The sequence below is a fragment of the Cladophialophora carrionii genome (assembly GCF_000365165.1).
Source record: "Cladophialophora carrionii CBS 160.54 unplaced genomic scaffold supercont1.2, whole genome shotgun sequence".
Lineage (NCBI taxonomy): Eukaryota > Fungi > Ascomycota > Eurotiomycetes > Chaetothyriales > Herpotrichiellaceae > Cladophialophora > Cladophialophora carrionii.
The window spans coordinates 2421010-2438505 of NW_008481827.1; the positions used below are offsets into that span (position 1 = coordinate 2421010).

At 53.7% G+C, this 17496-nt stretch overlaps 5 protein-coding genes across 5 annotated transcripts; 3 read left to right on the plus strand and 2 right to left on the minus strand.

Moving 5' to 3' along the window:
- Positions 1 to 1204: 1204 nt before the first annotated feature.
- G647_02951 (myosin-1) lies at positions 1205 to 5123 on the plus strand (the record flags this gene model as incomplete). Its single annotated transcript, XM_008727297.1, has 3 exons — positions 1205 to 1207; positions 1262 to 4634; positions 4687 to 5123. 3 exons carry the CDS (start codon positions 1205 to 1207, stop codon positions 5121 to 5123), a joined length of 3813 nt encoding a protein of 1270 aa, XP_008725519.1.
- Positions 5124 to 5957: 834 nt separating this feature from the next.
- Positions 5958 to 7489, plus strand: G647_02952 (uncharacterized protein; the record flags this gene model as incomplete). Its single annotated transcript, XM_008727298.1, has 3 exons — positions 5958 to 6360; positions 6569 to 6702; positions 6944 to 7489. 3 exons carry the CDS (start codon positions 5958 to 5960, stop codon positions 7487 to 7489), a joined length of 1083 nt encoding a protein of 360 aa, XP_008725520.1.
- Positions 7490 to 8008: 519 nt separating this feature from the next.
- Positions 8009 to 10624, minus strand: G647_02953 (uncharacterized protein; the record flags this gene model as incomplete). The annotated part of the gene is made up of 2 exons (XM_008727299.1): positions 8009 to 10530; positions 10609 to 10624. 2 exons carry the CDS (start codon positions 10622 to 10624, stop codon positions 8009 to 8011), a joined length of 2538 nt encoding a protein of 845 aa, XP_008725521.1.
- Positions 10625 to 11719: 1095 nt separating this feature from the next.
- G647_02954 (uncharacterized protein) lies at positions 11720 to 12656 on the plus strand (the record flags this gene model as incomplete). Its single annotated transcript, XM_008727300.1, has 2 exons — positions 11720 to 12431; positions 12484 to 12656. 2 exons carry the CDS (start codon positions 11720 to 11722, stop codon positions 12654 to 12656), a joined length of 885 nt encoding a protein of 294 aa, XP_008725522.1.
- A 570-nt stretch (positions 12657 to 13226) lies between these two features.
- G647_02955 (uncharacterized protein) lies at positions 13227 to 16205 on the minus strand (the record flags this gene model as incomplete). The annotated part of the gene is made up of 1 exon (XM_008727301.1): positions 13227 to 16205. One exon carries the CDS (start codon positions 16203 to 16205, stop codon positions 13227 to 13229), a length of 2979 nt encoding a protein of 992 aa, XP_008725523.1.
- Positions 16206 to 17496: the final 1291 nt, after the last annotated feature.

Sequence of the window (17496 nt, forward strand, 5' to 3'; positions counted from 1 at the left end):
TGCGACTTATCTTTTCCCTTTCCAAAGAATTGTAGCTCGTCAATTCTCAATGTCCTCTTGTTCTGGACTTCTGATTCCTCCACCTTATACCGGGAGCGAGTCCGGCGATTTCTCGCATATCGAAAGCAAGACAATGGTGACCTTGTTGTCGTGCTAGTCGGCAGCAACAGCTCGATCCTCATATCTGTCTCCCAACTTTGACCATGCCCAGTCTGCTAGCTCTCCCACTTGCGCCGGCTCTTGTCACGTTGTCGGTGGAAGGTATCCTGCCTTCGTTACGCCGCCACATTGAGGAACTGCAGAAGGACGAGATCAGGTTCCCACCAATGCCATTGTATACTTACTGAATTGGTGGCTGGCGCAACGACATCAGCTCAACTACTTGATCAACACGAGACCCGCATGTTGATCGACCTTTGTCATTCGATTCAAGAGCTGGAGCAAGCGACGAGGACGGATAATGGACACATGAATCTTCTGGACCGCCTTGGGCCGGTTGTCACCAAGCGTATTGTGGGCTTCTGGGGACATGATAGGGTCATCAACCACTAAGGGTGCATAAGACGGCAAGAAGTGAAGAAGCCAGAGAGATATCAAGAGGCTGTTCTAGTAGACGAACATGGTGGTCTCCTTCAACTTCTCCTCAGACAACCGCAATCATCTCCGCAACGAAGCGCTTGCATCTGACGTGCTTCCGCATGATACGGACTAGCATGCTATGGATAGACACCACGAGATACAGAAGACTGACCGTGAACTGAAAATCCCGCTCCAAAACGACCAGTGCCTTTCTCGGCATTGCGGGTGCCTGGAGCCAAGCGCGATGACGGATCATCAATTAAGCCCTGCATTGCGCGTTAGTAGCCTCACAGCCACAGGCACAAATGTGGCAATGGAGACCGTATCTCTGGACGGTGGGCTGAAGAGCAGGTCTGCCTAACCGCGGGCTCCGCTGTAGCGCCGTTTGTATGTCATAGTCGACCTAAGCAGTCGCAAGCAGCAAGCATCTAGAAACATGTTACAGCCCACTCGTGTAATCTGAAATCTGATCGTGGCCAGGACAAGGCCTCCAAGCTCTGATCTCGTAATTCTTCGCTTCTACATACACCGTCGCACTTCTCCAACACAAAGTGCATGTTCGTCCTGCGATTGCTGTCCGACGCTCTCTGATCTCACTCACCTCTACGCGCCGCATGTCCTAATCATGGTCAGTACCCCACTATGATCGCTTGTGCTACACACACTCACGCTCAGTGCACAGGGTCAAACCAAGCGCCGCGAAGGAAAGACATCCCGCGTACCGAAAGCATCACTCTTCGGCGGCGGGAGGTCAGCCCAGGCCGATTCCGGGCAGCCACAGATCAAAAAGGCCACGTTTGAGATCACAAAGAAGAAGGAAGTGGGCGTCTCGGATCTCACATTGCTGAGCAAGGTCTCCAATGAAGCCATCAACGACAACCTCAAGAAGCGGTTCGAGCATGGCGAGATATACACCTACATCGGCCACGTGCTGGTGTCGGTCAATCCCTTCCGAGACCTGGGAATCTACACCGAACAAGTCCTGCAGTCATATCGAGGGCGGAACCGGCTCGAGGTGCCTCCCCACGTCTTTGCTGTCGCCGAGTCAGCCTACTACAACATGAAAGCCTACAAGGACAACCAGTGTGTCATCATCTCTGGCGAGTCGGGCGCAGGCAAAACCGAGGCTGCCAAACGCCTCATGCAATACATTGCTAGCGTATCCGGAGGCACCGACTCCAGGATTCAGCGGACGAAGGACATGGTCCTCGCCACTAACCCCCTCCTCGAATCGTTCGGTAACGCCAAAACCCTGCGCAATAACAATTCCTCGCGTTTCGGAAAATACCTCGAGCTTGAGTTTAACGAGCAAGGCGAGCCCGTGGGGGCCAAGGTCACCAACTACCTCCTGGAGAAGACCAGGGTGGTCGGACAGATCACAAACGAGAGGAACTTCCACATCTTCTACCAGTTTACAAAAGCCGCGCCAAAAGAGTATAGGGACACCTACGGCATTCAGCAGCCTCAGTCATACGTCTACACAAGCAAATCGAAATGCTTCGACGTGCCGGGAATCGACGATGCGAGCGACTTCCGGGAAACGCTGCAAGCCATGCAGATTATTGGTCTGACACAGGCTGAGCAGGACAATATCTTTCGCCTTCTTGCGGCAATTCTATGGATCGGGAATATCACCTTTCGAGAGAATGACCAAGGAGGCGTTGATATTGCGGACCAGTCGGTCGTCGATTTTGTCGCCTACCTGCTAGAAGTCGAGTCTGCACATGTTCACAAAGCATTGACTGTTAGGATTGTGGAAACTGCTCGAGGTGGAGGTCGGCGAGGTTCCATCTATGAGTCACCGCTGAACCCGGTACAGGCCAGCGCTGTCCGGGATGCTCTTGCGAAAGCCATCTACTTCAACTTGTTTGACTGGATTGTGAATCGGACAAATGTCTCGTTACGATCGCAGGGCGTGGTGAAGAACACCATTGGGATTCTCGATATTTACGGCTTTGAAATCTTCGAGAAGAATTCTTTCGAGCAGCTATGCATCAACTACGTCAATGAGAAACTGCAGCAGATCTTCATTCAGTTGACCCTGAAGTCTGAACAAGAGGAATATGAGCGGGAGCAAATTCAGTGGACACCGATCAAGTACTTTGACAACAAGGTCGTGTGCTCCTTGATCGAAGATAAGCGACCACCGGGCGTGTTCGCTGCTCTCAACGACGCCTGCGCAACTGCACATGCCGACTCCGGTGCCGCTGACCAGACCTTCGTCGGCCGTCTCAATTTCCTCTCCAACAATCCCAACTTCGAGAACCGACAAGGCCAGTTCATAATCAAGCATTACGCGGGTGATGTGAGCTATCAAGTCGCGGGCATGACAGACAAGAACAAGGACCAGCTTTTGAAGGATCTGCTGAACCTGGTCGGAGAGAGCTCCAACACTTTCGTCCACGAGCTGTTCCCAAATCAGGTCGACCAAGATGACAAGCGACGGCCTCCCACGGCCGGTGACAAGATCAAAGCATCCGCAAACGAGCTGGTCGACACCCTCATGCAAGCACAACCGTCCTATATCCGAACCATCAAGCCCAACGAGAACAAGTCACCCAAGGAATACAACGAACCGAATGTGCTCCATCAGATCAAATATCTGGGTTTACAAGAAAACGTTCGTATCCGAAGAGCCGGTTTCGCTTACCGTCAAACCTTCGATAAATTTGTCGAAAGATTTGCTCTGCTCTCGCCTAAATTATCCTATGCAGGAGAGTACACTTATACGGGAGACGTCAGAACCGCCTCGGAAATCATCTTCAAGGACACAAGCATCCCGAAAGAGGAATATCAGATGGGTGTTACCAAAGCCTTCATCAAGACGCCGGAGACGTTGTTTGGCCTTGAGCATATGCGGGATCGATATTGGCACAACATGGCAGTCCGCATTCAGAGAGCTTGGCGGAACTACCTGAGATACCGCGCAGAAGCCGCCACGAGGATCCAAAGGTTCTGGCGCAAGTCAAAGATTGGCGTCAAGGAGATTGAATTCCGAGATCAAGGACACCGACTCCTTGCCGGCCGCAAAGAACGACGCAGATACAGTTTGCTTGGCTCAAGGCGCTTCTTCGGTGATTATCTCGGTCTGAACATGCCAGGTGGTCAAGGCCGAGTGCTCAGGGATTCGGTCCACCTTAACCCTCAGGAACGGGTCACTTTCTCCGCCCGATGCGAGTTGCTGGTCACCAAATTCGGACGATCATCGCAACGAATGCCTCGGATTCTCGTGTTGACCCCAAAGGCGGTCTACATCATCGTCCAAGCCGTCGTGAACAATCAGCTCCAAATCTCAGCAGAGAGGACAATTCCTATCGGCGCCATCAAGTACATTTCGTGCTCGAACTTGCGTGATGATTGGTTTGCTCTCGGTGTCGGATCTGCTCAAGAGCCAGATCCGCTGATCAACTGTGTCTTCAAGACCGAATTCTTCCTGCATTTCAAGACGGTTGCAGTCGGTGGAATGAACTTGAAAATTGGACCCCAGATTGACTACAACAAGAAGCCGGGCAAACCCGCAGTGGTCAAAGTCCAGAAAGATCCTGCCGTTCCACGAGACGATGTGTACAAATCAGGTACCATTCATGTCGGACAGGGAGAATTGCCCACGTCAGTCTCAAGGCCCACTCCACGCGGCAAAGCAGTTGCCAAGCCTATCACGAGTGGCAAGCTGCTCCGGCCTGGTGGTCCAGGCGGCCAGCCTTCAAAAACAGCTGCTAGACGTCCCGTCCCCGCTGCCAGACCAGCAGCGGCTCAACCTCGCGCTGTACCTGTTCCTGCTGCAGCGCAACCACGTGCAGTACCTATGCCTGCCACAAGTCATGCAACCCCTACACATATAGATGGCGCTGCGTCGCATGCTCGAAACGAATCAGCATCCTCGTTCGGACGAGCCGCGCCTCCTCCGCCGCCACCCCCTCCCCCAGCAGCAGCTCCGGCAGCGGTGCCATCGAAGCCGCAAGCTAAGGTCAAATACGACTTCAACTCACCCAATGCTAATGAGCTGTCGATCAAGGCAGGAGAGGTCATAGAGATCCTGCAGAAGGAGAACAATGGTACGTCAACCAAGGTTTTGAAGTTGTGTCGTATATACTAACATTAGTGTAGGCTGGTGGCTGTGCAAGAACCCTCGGACCGATGCACAAGGCTGGACTCCGTCAGCATATGTGGAGGAGATGGAGCAAGCGCGTGCGGCGCCTCCTCCTCCACCACCCGTGGCTGCCCCTCCTCGAGCGGTCCCTACGCCGTCGGTTGTGGTCAACGGAGGGCATGCAAAACCCGCAGCTCCACCCGTGGCTGCTAGGGCTAAACCCACCCCGCCAGCACCACCGGCCAAACGGCCAGCAGCGAGAAAACCGGACGCATCTCCCGCCAGAGATAGTGCAATGAGTCTGGGCACCAACAGTGGAACGAATTCAGGCCGCGCCACTCCTAGCAGCATTGGAGGCGGCAGTCTTGCAGGTGGGCTAGCCGAGGCGTTGAGGGCGAGGCAGAGTGCCATGGGTGGCAGGGATAAGGACAAGGACGAGGATGACGACTGGTAGATGAAAAGCATTGAGCGTTCTCAGCGATGGTATTGATGCTCGATATCTCTGAAGGACCTGCGTGGTACTCGTCGGGGAAGCGGGAAAGTACCTACTGCTGCAGCATGAACTCATACTCTCTTACTGTGTCAGCCCATCTTTCACGTTCATAGGCTCGTCGGCTAAACCTCGATCCTATTCAATGGCAAACGGCTAAATTGATCATCATGAGCCTGTCAATTGCGACCGCTGGAAGAACATCGGCTGGTCGTCGACGCTGTTGTAAGCGGATCAGGCAGAAGATGCGCTCGGAAAGGGTCCCGGCATCCGCAGACGAGAGGCCCTGCCGAAAGTCCTTTTCTTCTCCGGATGGAGAGGACCAATGAAGGATCAAGTCTGGGACTAACGGCGGCTACTTGGTTGATCTCTTTGAACCGGTCAAGAGCATCTTTCCCTGCAGGCCTTGTACCTCGTACCTGTCGAGCCCAAGACGAGGGACAGTAGGTATGTAATGGACAATCCCTTGATTTGAGCCACATCGACTCCAGCTTTAAACAGCATCGCCACCACCGCCGCAGAAGTACTTTAGATATTACGTCTTGTAGCTTTGCAAAGGATATAAGGCTATTGACACAACATTCCACCACCATCTACTGATTTGATCCTTTCGCCGACTGACGCAAAACTTACCTACTGTAGTCGAGCGACCGAGCGAGAGGCACACACACACACACACACACACACACACACACACACACACACACACACACACACACACACACACACACAGTCACTCACAGTCCAAGCACCAGGCTGACACACCTCCCCCCACCCCCCTGCCCCCTCCCACGATCCATGGCCCCCCCGGCTGGCTCGACGGGCTCGACAGGCTACAAAGTCCTGACGCCCGACCAAGTCTCCCACTTCATGCAACACGGCTACGTCGTGATCGAGCAGTGTTTCTCCAAAGAAGCCTCGGACGAATGGACCAAAGACGTGTGGACCCGTCTGGGGATGGACCCTGCGGACAAGACGACGTGGACGCGCGAACGCACCAACATGCCCGAACACCGCCGGTTGCAGGTCCCGGACTTTGCGCCCAAGGCGTGGGATGCCATCTGCGATCTGGTCGGCGGGGAGGACCGCGTCACCGAGATGAGCAAGACGTGGAGTGATTCGTTTATCGTCAACTTGGGCACTCCCGAGGGCGAGGGTAAGGAGTACGGTCCGAAAGAACTGGACGGGTGGCATGTCGATGGTGAGTGAGTATCTCTCTCTCTCTGTGTGTGTGTGTGCGCGCGTTCGTGTGTGTGCGTGCGTGCAGGTACAGTTACAGTCATTTTCATTTACTGGCACGACCACCGACGTACAAGGATGCATGGACGTCTAATTACATTTTCTATGCAAATGTTGCTGGCACGTTCTTGGACGTTTCACTTACTTGGGCACTTCCACAACCCACGCAGGTGATTTCTTCATCCACTTCCTCGATTCGCCGGAGCAGGCTCTCCTGGTGATCCCTCTGTTCACCGACATCCACCCCAACGGCGGAGGCACGTGGATCTGCAGCGAAGGACCCGCGAGGATAGGCAAGCATCTGGTGAGTGAGCAATGTCCTGGGTGTGGTCCCTGAGACGAGGCGATCCTGGGTCCGTTTATTTTGGGATCATATGTCCCCTGTACACTGCAAACTATGCACGTTGTACATGCCTACACGGCACACAGCGCGCACAAACGCAATATAACCCCGAAACCGCTACCAACTACCATCTACCAACTACCAACCGACCACAACGCTCAGTACTTTTAATTAACTGACACTTACTCTCATCTCCAACCAGTACGACCACCCCGAAGGCGTAACACCGCACATGACGCCAGTCACTGACGACACCGACGACACGCCCGCCACGGACCCGGGCCTCGCATTCTTCAACAGCACCATCCAAGACCGCGCCGACGCGTCCTTTCACGAAATGACAGGCCGCCAAGGCGACGTCATCCTCCTGCACCCGCTCACCTTGCACACGGCGTCCAAGAACGGCCGCCGTCTGCCGCGCATCATCACCAACCCGCCCGTCTCGCTGGTCGAGCCGTTCAACTTTGACCGCGAGTCGTCCGTGGCGGAGGAGCCGTACTCGCTCGTGGAGCGCAAGACCATCCAGGATCTAGGCGGCCAGGAGGCGCTGACGGGGTGGAAGGTCACGGGCCAGAGGAGGCGCGTGGTCCCCGAACGGTTGAGGGTCCAGGCGCGCTGGCTGGAGGAGGAGGCGAGGCGGTTGAGGGACGCGGGCCGCGAGTATGCCGATCGGACGCAGACGGAGGAGTCGATGCTGGAGCAGGCAAAGGGGTTGAGGCCCATTCCTGAGATGGCCGAGGCGAGATAGATAATCCAAGCCGGGAGCGAATGGTCGTCGTCTAACTTACCGCCACGCGGCCTGGTGGCTAAAGAGGACGACTGGTGAATGCAGGTCCATGCTACTCGTACACAGTCTACACTTCAGTCGGCCGAAAGCAAACAGAGCAAGAATACCGCTCGGAATTTCTCATCACTTGGCGACATCTACGAGACAAGGAACGCTGGGAATTTCAGAGACTTCAATTTCTCATTTTCATTTCGTCGTGTCCGGATCTATGCTCTGGACCGTTTTGCTTTCTGGTCTATGCTATCTCCAGAAACCATGATGACCACGTCATCTTCATCACGCCAGTCTCATCATCCAATGCGCGCCAGCATTGAGGGGATGGTGACTGTACTCCCCCGCAAGGACGATTTTTTCTCCAACGTAAACAAACATGTGTAGACGTCCTTGTCGTTGAAGTCTTTGTGGACGTATGTGCTGTGTCTCCTTGATGGACGAGTGCATGAGTAAAGAGGCTCGAGAACACGCCATTTCAAGGTCGCCTTAGACGTTTCCAGTGCCGTTCCAATTTGTTGACACTTTGAACACCATGCTGGTTCCGTTACCATCATGCAAAAAGCCGCTTTCGGTCGCGACAAACGGGAAAAATCCACCTTGCGCCTTGTCAATCAAGAGCGTACCATTGGCCAACACAACCACATTGCTTGTATATGCCAGGACGACCTTCATATCGTCAGCGTGACGGACTGTGCCATCAACCAGTTCACGACAGCGTGGGATGCCCCATCTATTGATGCAAGGGACCGCGTCAGCGAAGATACAGCTGCACGAAGCGTCACACCAAGCAGCGTCATTGTTGTGCACAGTAGTGTTGCGTGCCACAGTCATGTTGGCGGTGCAGAAGTAGCCTAGATCGGCGCTAGAGCAGAACTCAGGACCATCATGGAGATTGCCGCAGCTGAGTTTGTACTTGTTGGGAGACTGGACAGGGTCATTTCTTGCTGGGAGGAAGGGCTTCGGATGGATCGACTGTCGGGCATCGCGGCGGGTAAGGTTCGGACAACGGCAGCTATGCGTACACTCCGGGATCTCATCACCCCAGTGGTGCAGAGTGTAAAGCCAAGTGTCGTGGACAAGCTCCAGACAACCATAATCGTTGTTCCAGCAGTGTTGTGTCAGAGTGTCGTTGTATTTGTCTTTGGACCAGCACTCGAACTGGACAGGTTGGAGAGAGTCGCCAGGGGAGGCAGTTGCTGAGGAAATTGCCGCCGGAGCCAGATCCGCAGTATCCGCGACCATGGCCTTGGGAAAGGAAGCTAGGCATTTGCATTTAGCAGAGCACTCCGCATCCGGCGTGCCTGTATGGTGCAACATAGCCAACGGGTAGATGGGAATGCGAAGACAAGTATAATGCGCAGACATGCAGCGGTCGGTTAAAGATTGGCTGTATTCGCCGTGAGCCGCGCACTGCACATCGAATCTGCCTTCAGTAGCCAGAGATTGCGGGGTGAAGTCAGGTCCCGACCGCGATGATAGTGCGACATTTTCATGTGGCAACTGGGTGGGTGTTGAGAAGTCCAGAGTGTTTGATGGCGTAGTGGTAGGGACAGCCGACACTTTTGTCACAACTGGGATCGACACCTTCACTGCTTTGTTCGCATCCCTGGCAACCACCTCCGTAAACCCTGAAAAGCCGCCCAGTGACCCTGACGTAGGCGTTGCAGCAAGAACAGGTGAGTGGGTTACTGTGCTTGATGCCGGGAGCATCGCCGTCTTAGAGTTGTCTCCAACGTTCGAATCTTGAGCGAACAGCATGGTCAGGTCATATGTGCCATTTGAATGTACGACAGCATTGGTGGAATTGCCTAGGATGGTGCCGTTTTCGTCATAGATGGTGTCTTCCACCATGTGACAGTGTACCCGCACATGGGGTGAGATGATGCATTTCGGCCTAGGCTTGAGGTTGACGCAGTGACAAGAATCCTTGCAAATCTTCGAAGATTTCCCTTTCCGGGTGACCTTGCCTTTCGAGTTGCATGTGTATTTCCAGGGGTCACCAGCGCAGGCATTCGTTGTGGCCCTATTCTCGGCGCAGACAAGGGCGTAGTCATGGCTGAGTGCTTCGCGCTTTTCCAACATTGTCGGGGTGTACTTCAACGTACCATTGGGAAGGAAGGTAGCCTCGGTCACATTGCCGACGACAGTGCCGTTAGCATCGTAGATACTGTCATCTATGACATGGCAATGCTGGACATTCTTGCGTGTGTCGGCATAACAGGGAACAGGAATTCTGGGGCGGGGCACAAGGTTGATACATTGGCAGATGGCCTCGCAGGTTCTCTCTGCAAGTCCCGCGTGGATGACTCGACCATTTCCGTTGCAAGAGTAACGGTGCTCATAGGCTTGACACAATCCTGTGAGCACACGGTCACCGCAAACAAGTGCGTAGTCGTGGACGAGATCGGTATTGCGCTTCTCAACAAGTGCCGTGAAGTCTAGCGTGCCGTCCGAGAGGGTCTTCGCCTGAGACACATCGCCGACCACTTCGCCTGTATCAGCGTTGGTGGCAATGCCATTATCGACCAGGCACGTTCTGCCGTTCTTGACGATGCAGGGGATCGGCTTTGGAGGCGATAAGAGACTCTGACACCAGCAAGAGGCTAGGCAGAAGTAGTCTGTCACCGGATGAGAGGTCGCAAGTACACCATTGCTATTGCAAGAGAAACCCTTCTTGCCACAATCGTTGGTGTCCTTGTGATTGTTATTGCAATTGATCGCGTAGTTGTTCAGATCGGTGTCCGGATTAGTGAGCTGGTGTGCGCCAGGAGCCTCGAGCTTGACATCGCGAGTGGGGGCGGCGTGCGGTGGGAACGGTGGGAAATGGCCGGGATGAGTGTGACCATGGGACCGGATCGCAGACCGAGAGTGCACACCGACGGAGGAGAGACCATCGGGCGTGGGTGTCGCTAGCAAGTCATCGCGGCGGACAGGACCAGCAGAGAGAAGACTGCAGCACAGAGTGATGATGAGTGTGAGAGAGATCGGGAACGAGCCCGTCAGCCAGCCTGCACAAAACAATCAGTCAGCTTCAAATCTCTTCCAGCTTCCGTCGTCGTTCAGATTGGCGTTTCGTTGACGCTTACCCTTGAGCTTGACCATGGCGGCGGCAGAGATCAATGTCGTTAGAGGACACAAGCAAGGCGGTGAGTGTTGTTGACAGTAGTAAAGGAGTTTGAAGACGCCGTGAGAGCACGGATGAAGGTGAGGAAGAGAAGTTGAGGAGAAAGGATAGGAGAAAGAGATCAAGGAAAGTTGCAGACAAGTGAGAAGGTGGTACTTATCGTCGAAAATATTGGCGACAGCGACATATGCTTGGCGGAGGCATCGTCACCGAAGACAAGATTCACTTACAGTACTGAGGAAAGCTGGATTCACGCGTCATCCAGCGTGACAACTTCACATTCACCATAGACCCGTTGTCCCCTCCACAAGTGAAGTGTGTCCTCCATGTTGACATTTCACATACAGCTCATCCATCCCTCACCTCGAACTGCCCACAACTGAAGCATCAAAGAGCGGAAGGACCACCCGATCATTGAGGACTTGCCTGGTATGAAACTGCCTCAGTTGTCCTGGTTAGCACTTGTGGACGAATTGACGCAACCATCATCTTGGTGTTTAGATCAATCTTCATTTTCTGAAGGTCACCTCACATGTCCCGAATAAATGACCTGTCGATGAATTCGCACAACCGTCCATTTGGTGTTTGAATGAATCCGCATTTTGTGACGATTGCTATGTCGCCTATCAGCCATGTTAGCACGGATCGCATGCTGTCAAGGGCGCGGACAATCTATACCTGAGGTCTCAATGAGAGTTTGTTCACAAACCAGTCTAAGCCGTTTGTGTCCCGAGGCTTGCTCAGCCTCGTGGTGCTAGCGCCCGGGACGGTGCGCTATACATATGCTTTGTAAGACGGCAAAACTAGAAATTATATGGCCGTGCCCACTGCCATCTTTGCAGACTCCAAGTACAAGCATGTACAATTGCAAGTCAATGACCAAATCCCCACTGCTGCTGCACATGGGCACAAAAGACCGATGGGATTATTATCCCTAATGCATCTTTGTCAGCATCATAAGGTACATATACGATGAAATGCTCACCCAGCACGTGGGTATACAGGCCACGAAGATCTTTCGAACTTCAGACCTGTCCCTGTTGTACCCAAGGCACCTGGAAAGTCTCAGAACAATGGGCGCCGCTAATGCTCCACCATTTCCCGCACCCGTTAAGGGCTGGCACGCAGATACTTACCCAGGCATTGACCCTTCCCGCCCCGAACTCTCCTTGAAAGGTAAATCTGCGATCGTCTCAGGCGGCGGCGGCACCATCGGCTTCGCAACGGTCGAAGCCCTCGCGACAGCGGGAGTTAGCTTCATCGGCATTGTCGGACGCACTCAAAAGACTCTGGACGAGACAACCTCGAAACTCAAAGGCCAATACCCGGGCACGAAAATCGTCTCTGCCACAGGGGATATCTCATCCTTCTCAAGTCTAGAGGCCGCGTTCAAGCAGATTCGGGAGCAAGCGGTCAACCCAGTCGATATCCTCGTCCACAATGCCGGCCACCTCGCTTCACCGGGCCCGATAGCAACCACGGACCCCAAAGAGTGGTGGACCTCGTTCGAAGTCAACATTCTCGGGGCCTTCAATTCGATTCGCGCATTCCTGCCCGTGGCTCCCGCGAACGCCACAATAGTCAACATGTCCACAGGCGTAGCACATGTACCGACTACTCTGGTCTCAGGACTCTCCGCCTACAGCAGCAGCAAGCTCGCCGCCTTGAGGATCTTTGACTTCCTGCAAGACGAGCACCCGGAGATGCACATTGTCAATATGCACCCTGGTGTCATCATGAGTGATTTGAACTCGAAGCATGGGGCGTCCACGCCCACGGATACGCGTGAGTAGTTCCTCCCAGTATGTACCTGAAAATGCTGACATGTCATGCGCAGCGGAACTAGCGGCCTCATTCGTGGTCTGGCTGTGCAGTCCCGAGGCGAAATTCCTCAAGGGCAAGCTCGCCTGGGCGAATTGGGACGTCGACAATTTGAAGGCCAAAGCAGCAGAGATCCAGAATTCACCAAGTTTGACTATGGCTCTGACAGGGTGGTCGAGCCTGTCGTGATTTGCATACATGGCGCGGCGATGAACTGGACGGGATCATGGAGCACTGAGATCGGGGCATGAAGGGGCTGCTGTCGCAGTGCTGGGTGGGAAGCGGTGGGAATGGGGGTGATGAAAACGCACGCAGCGGCTTGTCCGAAAGTGATGTTTGCTGTCGGATTGTTGCTGGACAATCCTGAGAAGAAGAAAGTCGAAGTCTGTCAGACGAGGGAATTAGGGCAGAAGAAGATCGGCGCAGCGCCAACCCGTCAAGCCGGATAAACACTGGTGATCCAAGAAATAGAGTGATAGACAATATCTCATCTCATGGCCTTTTGCCTTTCAAAAGCGGCGGCGTCCTTTACTTCGTAAGCTCTAAGTCTATTCTCATTACCTCATAGCCAATTCAGACTACTTCATAGATGTAAACATTTCCAAGAAGAGAAGGAATTTACAACACCGACAGGGCTAGAGCCACTGATTTTGTCCCCGTGGACCCCCAGCCGTTTCCAAGAAAGTAACCTTTTTGTCTTCAGAATGTGCTCCATCGAGCACGCCACCACTTCCTGAACGACGACTGCCTTGCAGCGGGTCATCGCAGCTGGCTCGAGGAGCTCTCTCCTAACGGCCTGAACCCGAAATCTTCAACTCTGCTGCTCGCGGGCGCCAATGCGGGGAATGGCACGTTCTCGCCGCCAGATGCACTAGAATCATTGCGCACCGCCTGGGAGCTGACCTGCCCAGATCTGGCATCGATGTTCTGCGGTACTGGTGGCATAGGCGGCGCCTGACCTTCTTCAGCAAGAGAATCGCGGGGTTGATCCATACTGCGGCCGCCTCGATTGAAACGGTTCAGAAACCGGTTGCGATGGGTATCAGTGCTGCTGACAGATGCCCGATGCTGTCCGCCCTCCCTTAATGCTGCCCTATGGTTGTTGCCACCCCCAAAACTTTGTGTAGTTGATCTGCGTAGAATACCGCTCATCGTGTTTCCCGCGTCACGAGAACTGGACCTAGCGGGGCCCTCCCGATCTCGTGACTCGGAAACTCGACGTTCGTCTTCGATCCTGTTGGATTCCTGGATAATCTCTCTGAATGGTGAACGGTCGCGATCTTCGTAGACATCCGAGAGTTGCTCGCCGGAGCTGACATCCCTCATTCCCAAGGAGAAGTCCACTCTCTTAGCCATGGATGATAGAGATTCACCTCTTGGGCGACCGAGTTGACCCGTACTCGGGCGCCGTCGCAAAATCGAAGGATATTGCATCGGTGGTGCCCCAACAGCGGGTGTTTGCTGTATCGGATCGCCTGTGATGTTGCCCGGTGGGTGACCGCCATTGGAATCGTTGGCCACATTGCCACCAACCAGAGGAGGTGCCCCAGGAGGCAATTGCATAAAGTATGGTACGTCTGGTCTCCAACCAGCTTGGTTGCGGCGGGGACCTTCAATGCCGATCTCTTGCATGGCCACCATCATAGCACATATGAATTTATTCCTTCTCTGGAGACGAAGCAGTTCGTTCTGCCAGTTCGATTTGTAGAAGAAGACCACGTTGAGAGTCAGGGAGTACGCCTCAGTTACCTCTCGGAGTTCAGTCAGGATATTACCCTGATACTCGCGCTTCTCCGATCTGACAAATTCGAGCAGGGAATTGCGCAGAGCTTCGATCTGGTCCAGCGTGGTGCCAAATCTAATGACAATAGGCACTGCTTCGGCAAGACCTCCAGAGCGGCGCATGTTGAGGATGAAGAGGGTGTTGAGATAAGAGTTTGGTGCCTGAACAATGTGGCCTTCCATCTTCTTGAACTCGGTATAGAGCAGTGAGATCTCCTTAACAAAGTAGTCGTCCCCCTTCAACGAGGACCCAGTATTACCGTAGATCGAGACCCGGTCTCCAACGTCAAAGGGGTGTTTGACAAAGACGAAAATGCACGATTGCAAGAACTCTTGCGCAGTGGCGGAAAACAGCCAAGACAGAGCGAGAACTGCAGAACCAGCAGAGGTAAGGACTCCGGCTGCCGACGTTGAAATCAAGGAGACGAGGACCAGTATAGTGACGATGCAGACGATGAAGAACAAGACATCGTCAAGTTTACTGACAACAGAGTCGAGGTCTTTGAGTGAGGCGGTAATTGACTTGCGTTCTCTGCCGATTTCAACACAAACCGCTTCCAGTTCTTCCATGGAGATGTCGCCGTTCATATCCTTGTCGAACATGCTGAAAGCTGCTTCGGCTTCCTCATCGTTGTCAAACGCGAGCTTGAGATCGTCCGACGAGACCGTCTCTGCACCTTCCCGTACGAATGTACGATACAAACGACGGGCAAGCACTTGAGAGCCACTGGTGTAGTGGAGTAATGTCAGGACGACTTGGGACGGATGACCACTTTTGGCGACCTTCTTCCCAGTGAAATCACCAGCAACCGTGCCGGCGACGTCGCCCACTTTGGCAAAGGCCTTGGTGATCGCTTCTTGAGCTTGGGCAGCGTAGACGGCGGGTGTTTTGGTGCCAGACCCAGGTTCAACATTCTTCTCTTCGAATTCCTCGTCTTCCATTGCGATCTTGGCCTTGGAGTAGATGTACAGCTTCGTCAAGCTCCCAATCTGAAACTTATTGATCTCAATACGGTCGGCGTAGGTGCGTAGGTGGAAAGATATGGCGATCAGCTGTATGATAATTTTCTCGATGAAGTTGACGGTAGCACCAACAAAGATGGAGATGATGACCTTGTTGAGGGTCCTTTCCCATTCCTTGGTCGCCTTGGTGTTGTCCACATGATGGTTAGTCATGGTAGGCAAGAACGAGATCTCTATACCAAGCCACCAGAAGAAGATGGTCGCGGGTAGCTCCAGAGCTTTACCCAAGTCCCGCCATTTTTTGGAATTGTTGGTGAACAGGCTCGAAATCAAGCCTAGAGGATATGGGATCATTCGAGCCACGATCCGGCCAGCCCAAAGAGTCAACCAGATAATCTCGAGCCACACTCCGAACCATATGAGCTCAACGCCCCCAACGCTGGCATGTTCTGCCGCTGGGAGGAACGCCCCAACCAATATCGGTATTAAGAGCAACGCGAAGACCGGGACGATGTATGTAAAATAGCGTATGACAAAGCTCTTGTGGTGAATGTACTTGAAAAACTTGGAGATCTTGGTACTCGGATTCTCAGGCGGCTTGTAGATGGCAGTGCGTTCGTGGATCGGATTGGTAGCTGTATCGAATTCGTCCAATGGCTCTGGGGCCCGTGACCGCGAACGGTGAAGATCTGTCGAATGCCGCCCATCGGATTGACGAGTTTCTCTCGAGGTGAGTCTTTCAGCTCTCTGTACAGCCAACTCATCCTCAAGACGGTGTGCCTCTTCTCGTGTCTTAGACGGAGATCGAGGCTCCTCAAAACGTCCATCCGTATCTCGACGTAGAGTTTCCACCTTCAACCGGTCGTGCAGGAGTTGACTATCGACAGACCCGTCATGCCTCTCATTTTCAACCGCCGTACTTTCATCATCTGAGACTCTTTTGCTTGCAGGGTCAAATTCGAATTGAGGAAGCTCTTTCTCCGGGGTCGTCATGACGATAGTGGGCGGTTGTGGATGACAGTGAGGTCAGCCGGGAGGGCGAGACAGGGGGAACTCAGAGCGTTTCCCGTCGTCAGGAAAGGTAGTGTAAAAGGTGCCGGCCAGCGGCTCAAAAGCGAATGTAGAGGTGGTGAGCGAGCACCTATAAACTTGGTCAGAGATGGTGCGGAGATCGGGTATAGGCGATGACCCAAGGTGGACGTGACGTGGAGATGGGAACGAGGATGAGCTGAATGAATATTGCTCTTAAGTCTATATCTGAACGAGAGAATACAATGGAAGACGTGACGAAAGCCCAACGGAGGCCGATTCGACGCGGGCGTTCTCCTCTCGATTTTATGCAAGCTGCAGATGTCAGTGCTGAAATGCACTCGGCGCGTGTAACTTTCGCCATGAGCAACGGCACTGCACGAAAAGAGGTCGCCAGTTAACAAGCCTGATTGACAGGGATGCCCACTCAACGTGCTTCTGGTGGGGTTCCAAGGGCACTCGATCCGGCCAAAGCCCAATCCTATTGTGGACCACGGGCGTTCAGAAGCTTTCAGGCCCTGCCTAACTGCGCCCCAGACAATCGCCATAGGCGCAAAGCCCCCTGAAAAAGCCGCTCATGCCAAACCTCTTGGTCCTCACTCCCGGTGAGTGGGTTGGCCATTGCGGATCCCTGTTGCATCATTTTCTCGGCCATGTTTCAACTTTCAGGAAGCAATCCATGCCCGTACAGATCCATCTCGGCCACAGACAACTCTCTTGCAGCGTGATCGAGATCGAGTGAGCGTTCTTACAAGTTCTCTGGACGACTTGGGTAGGTGTAGATCGCGAGAGGAGCTTTGCACAACCAGCACTCATGCACCGCTGCCGAGGACGAAAATATCAGAAGCGATCTTCAGCTGAAATTTCATGTGCATCTGAGGTTAGTGTACTCTTCCTCCGTCTGTAATGCCTGCTTCGGCTATGGAGTTCTGTGTACGGGGTACGTTCAGCTGCCCATTGCCTGACCGAGCAGATACGGGAAGATGAGCTCGCTTACTCTTGCTGCGTGTCGCTTCCTTGCTTACTCGGCCTCCCATTTCGTAAATGCGGTTCTTTTCTTTCTCCGCTGCGAGTCCTCGTCGTCTCTTTTTCTCATTGCGAGATGCCCTGCTAGATGTCGGGATTTTACTCGCCGAAAGTACCGGCGGCTCTTATCAGTTGTGGCGCCGCGCCGTTGGCCACCAGCCGGTTGTGATAAAACCTTGTTTCATCTCGCCCCCTCTGCTCGTCTCTTGAAGATTGCGACTTGCTACTT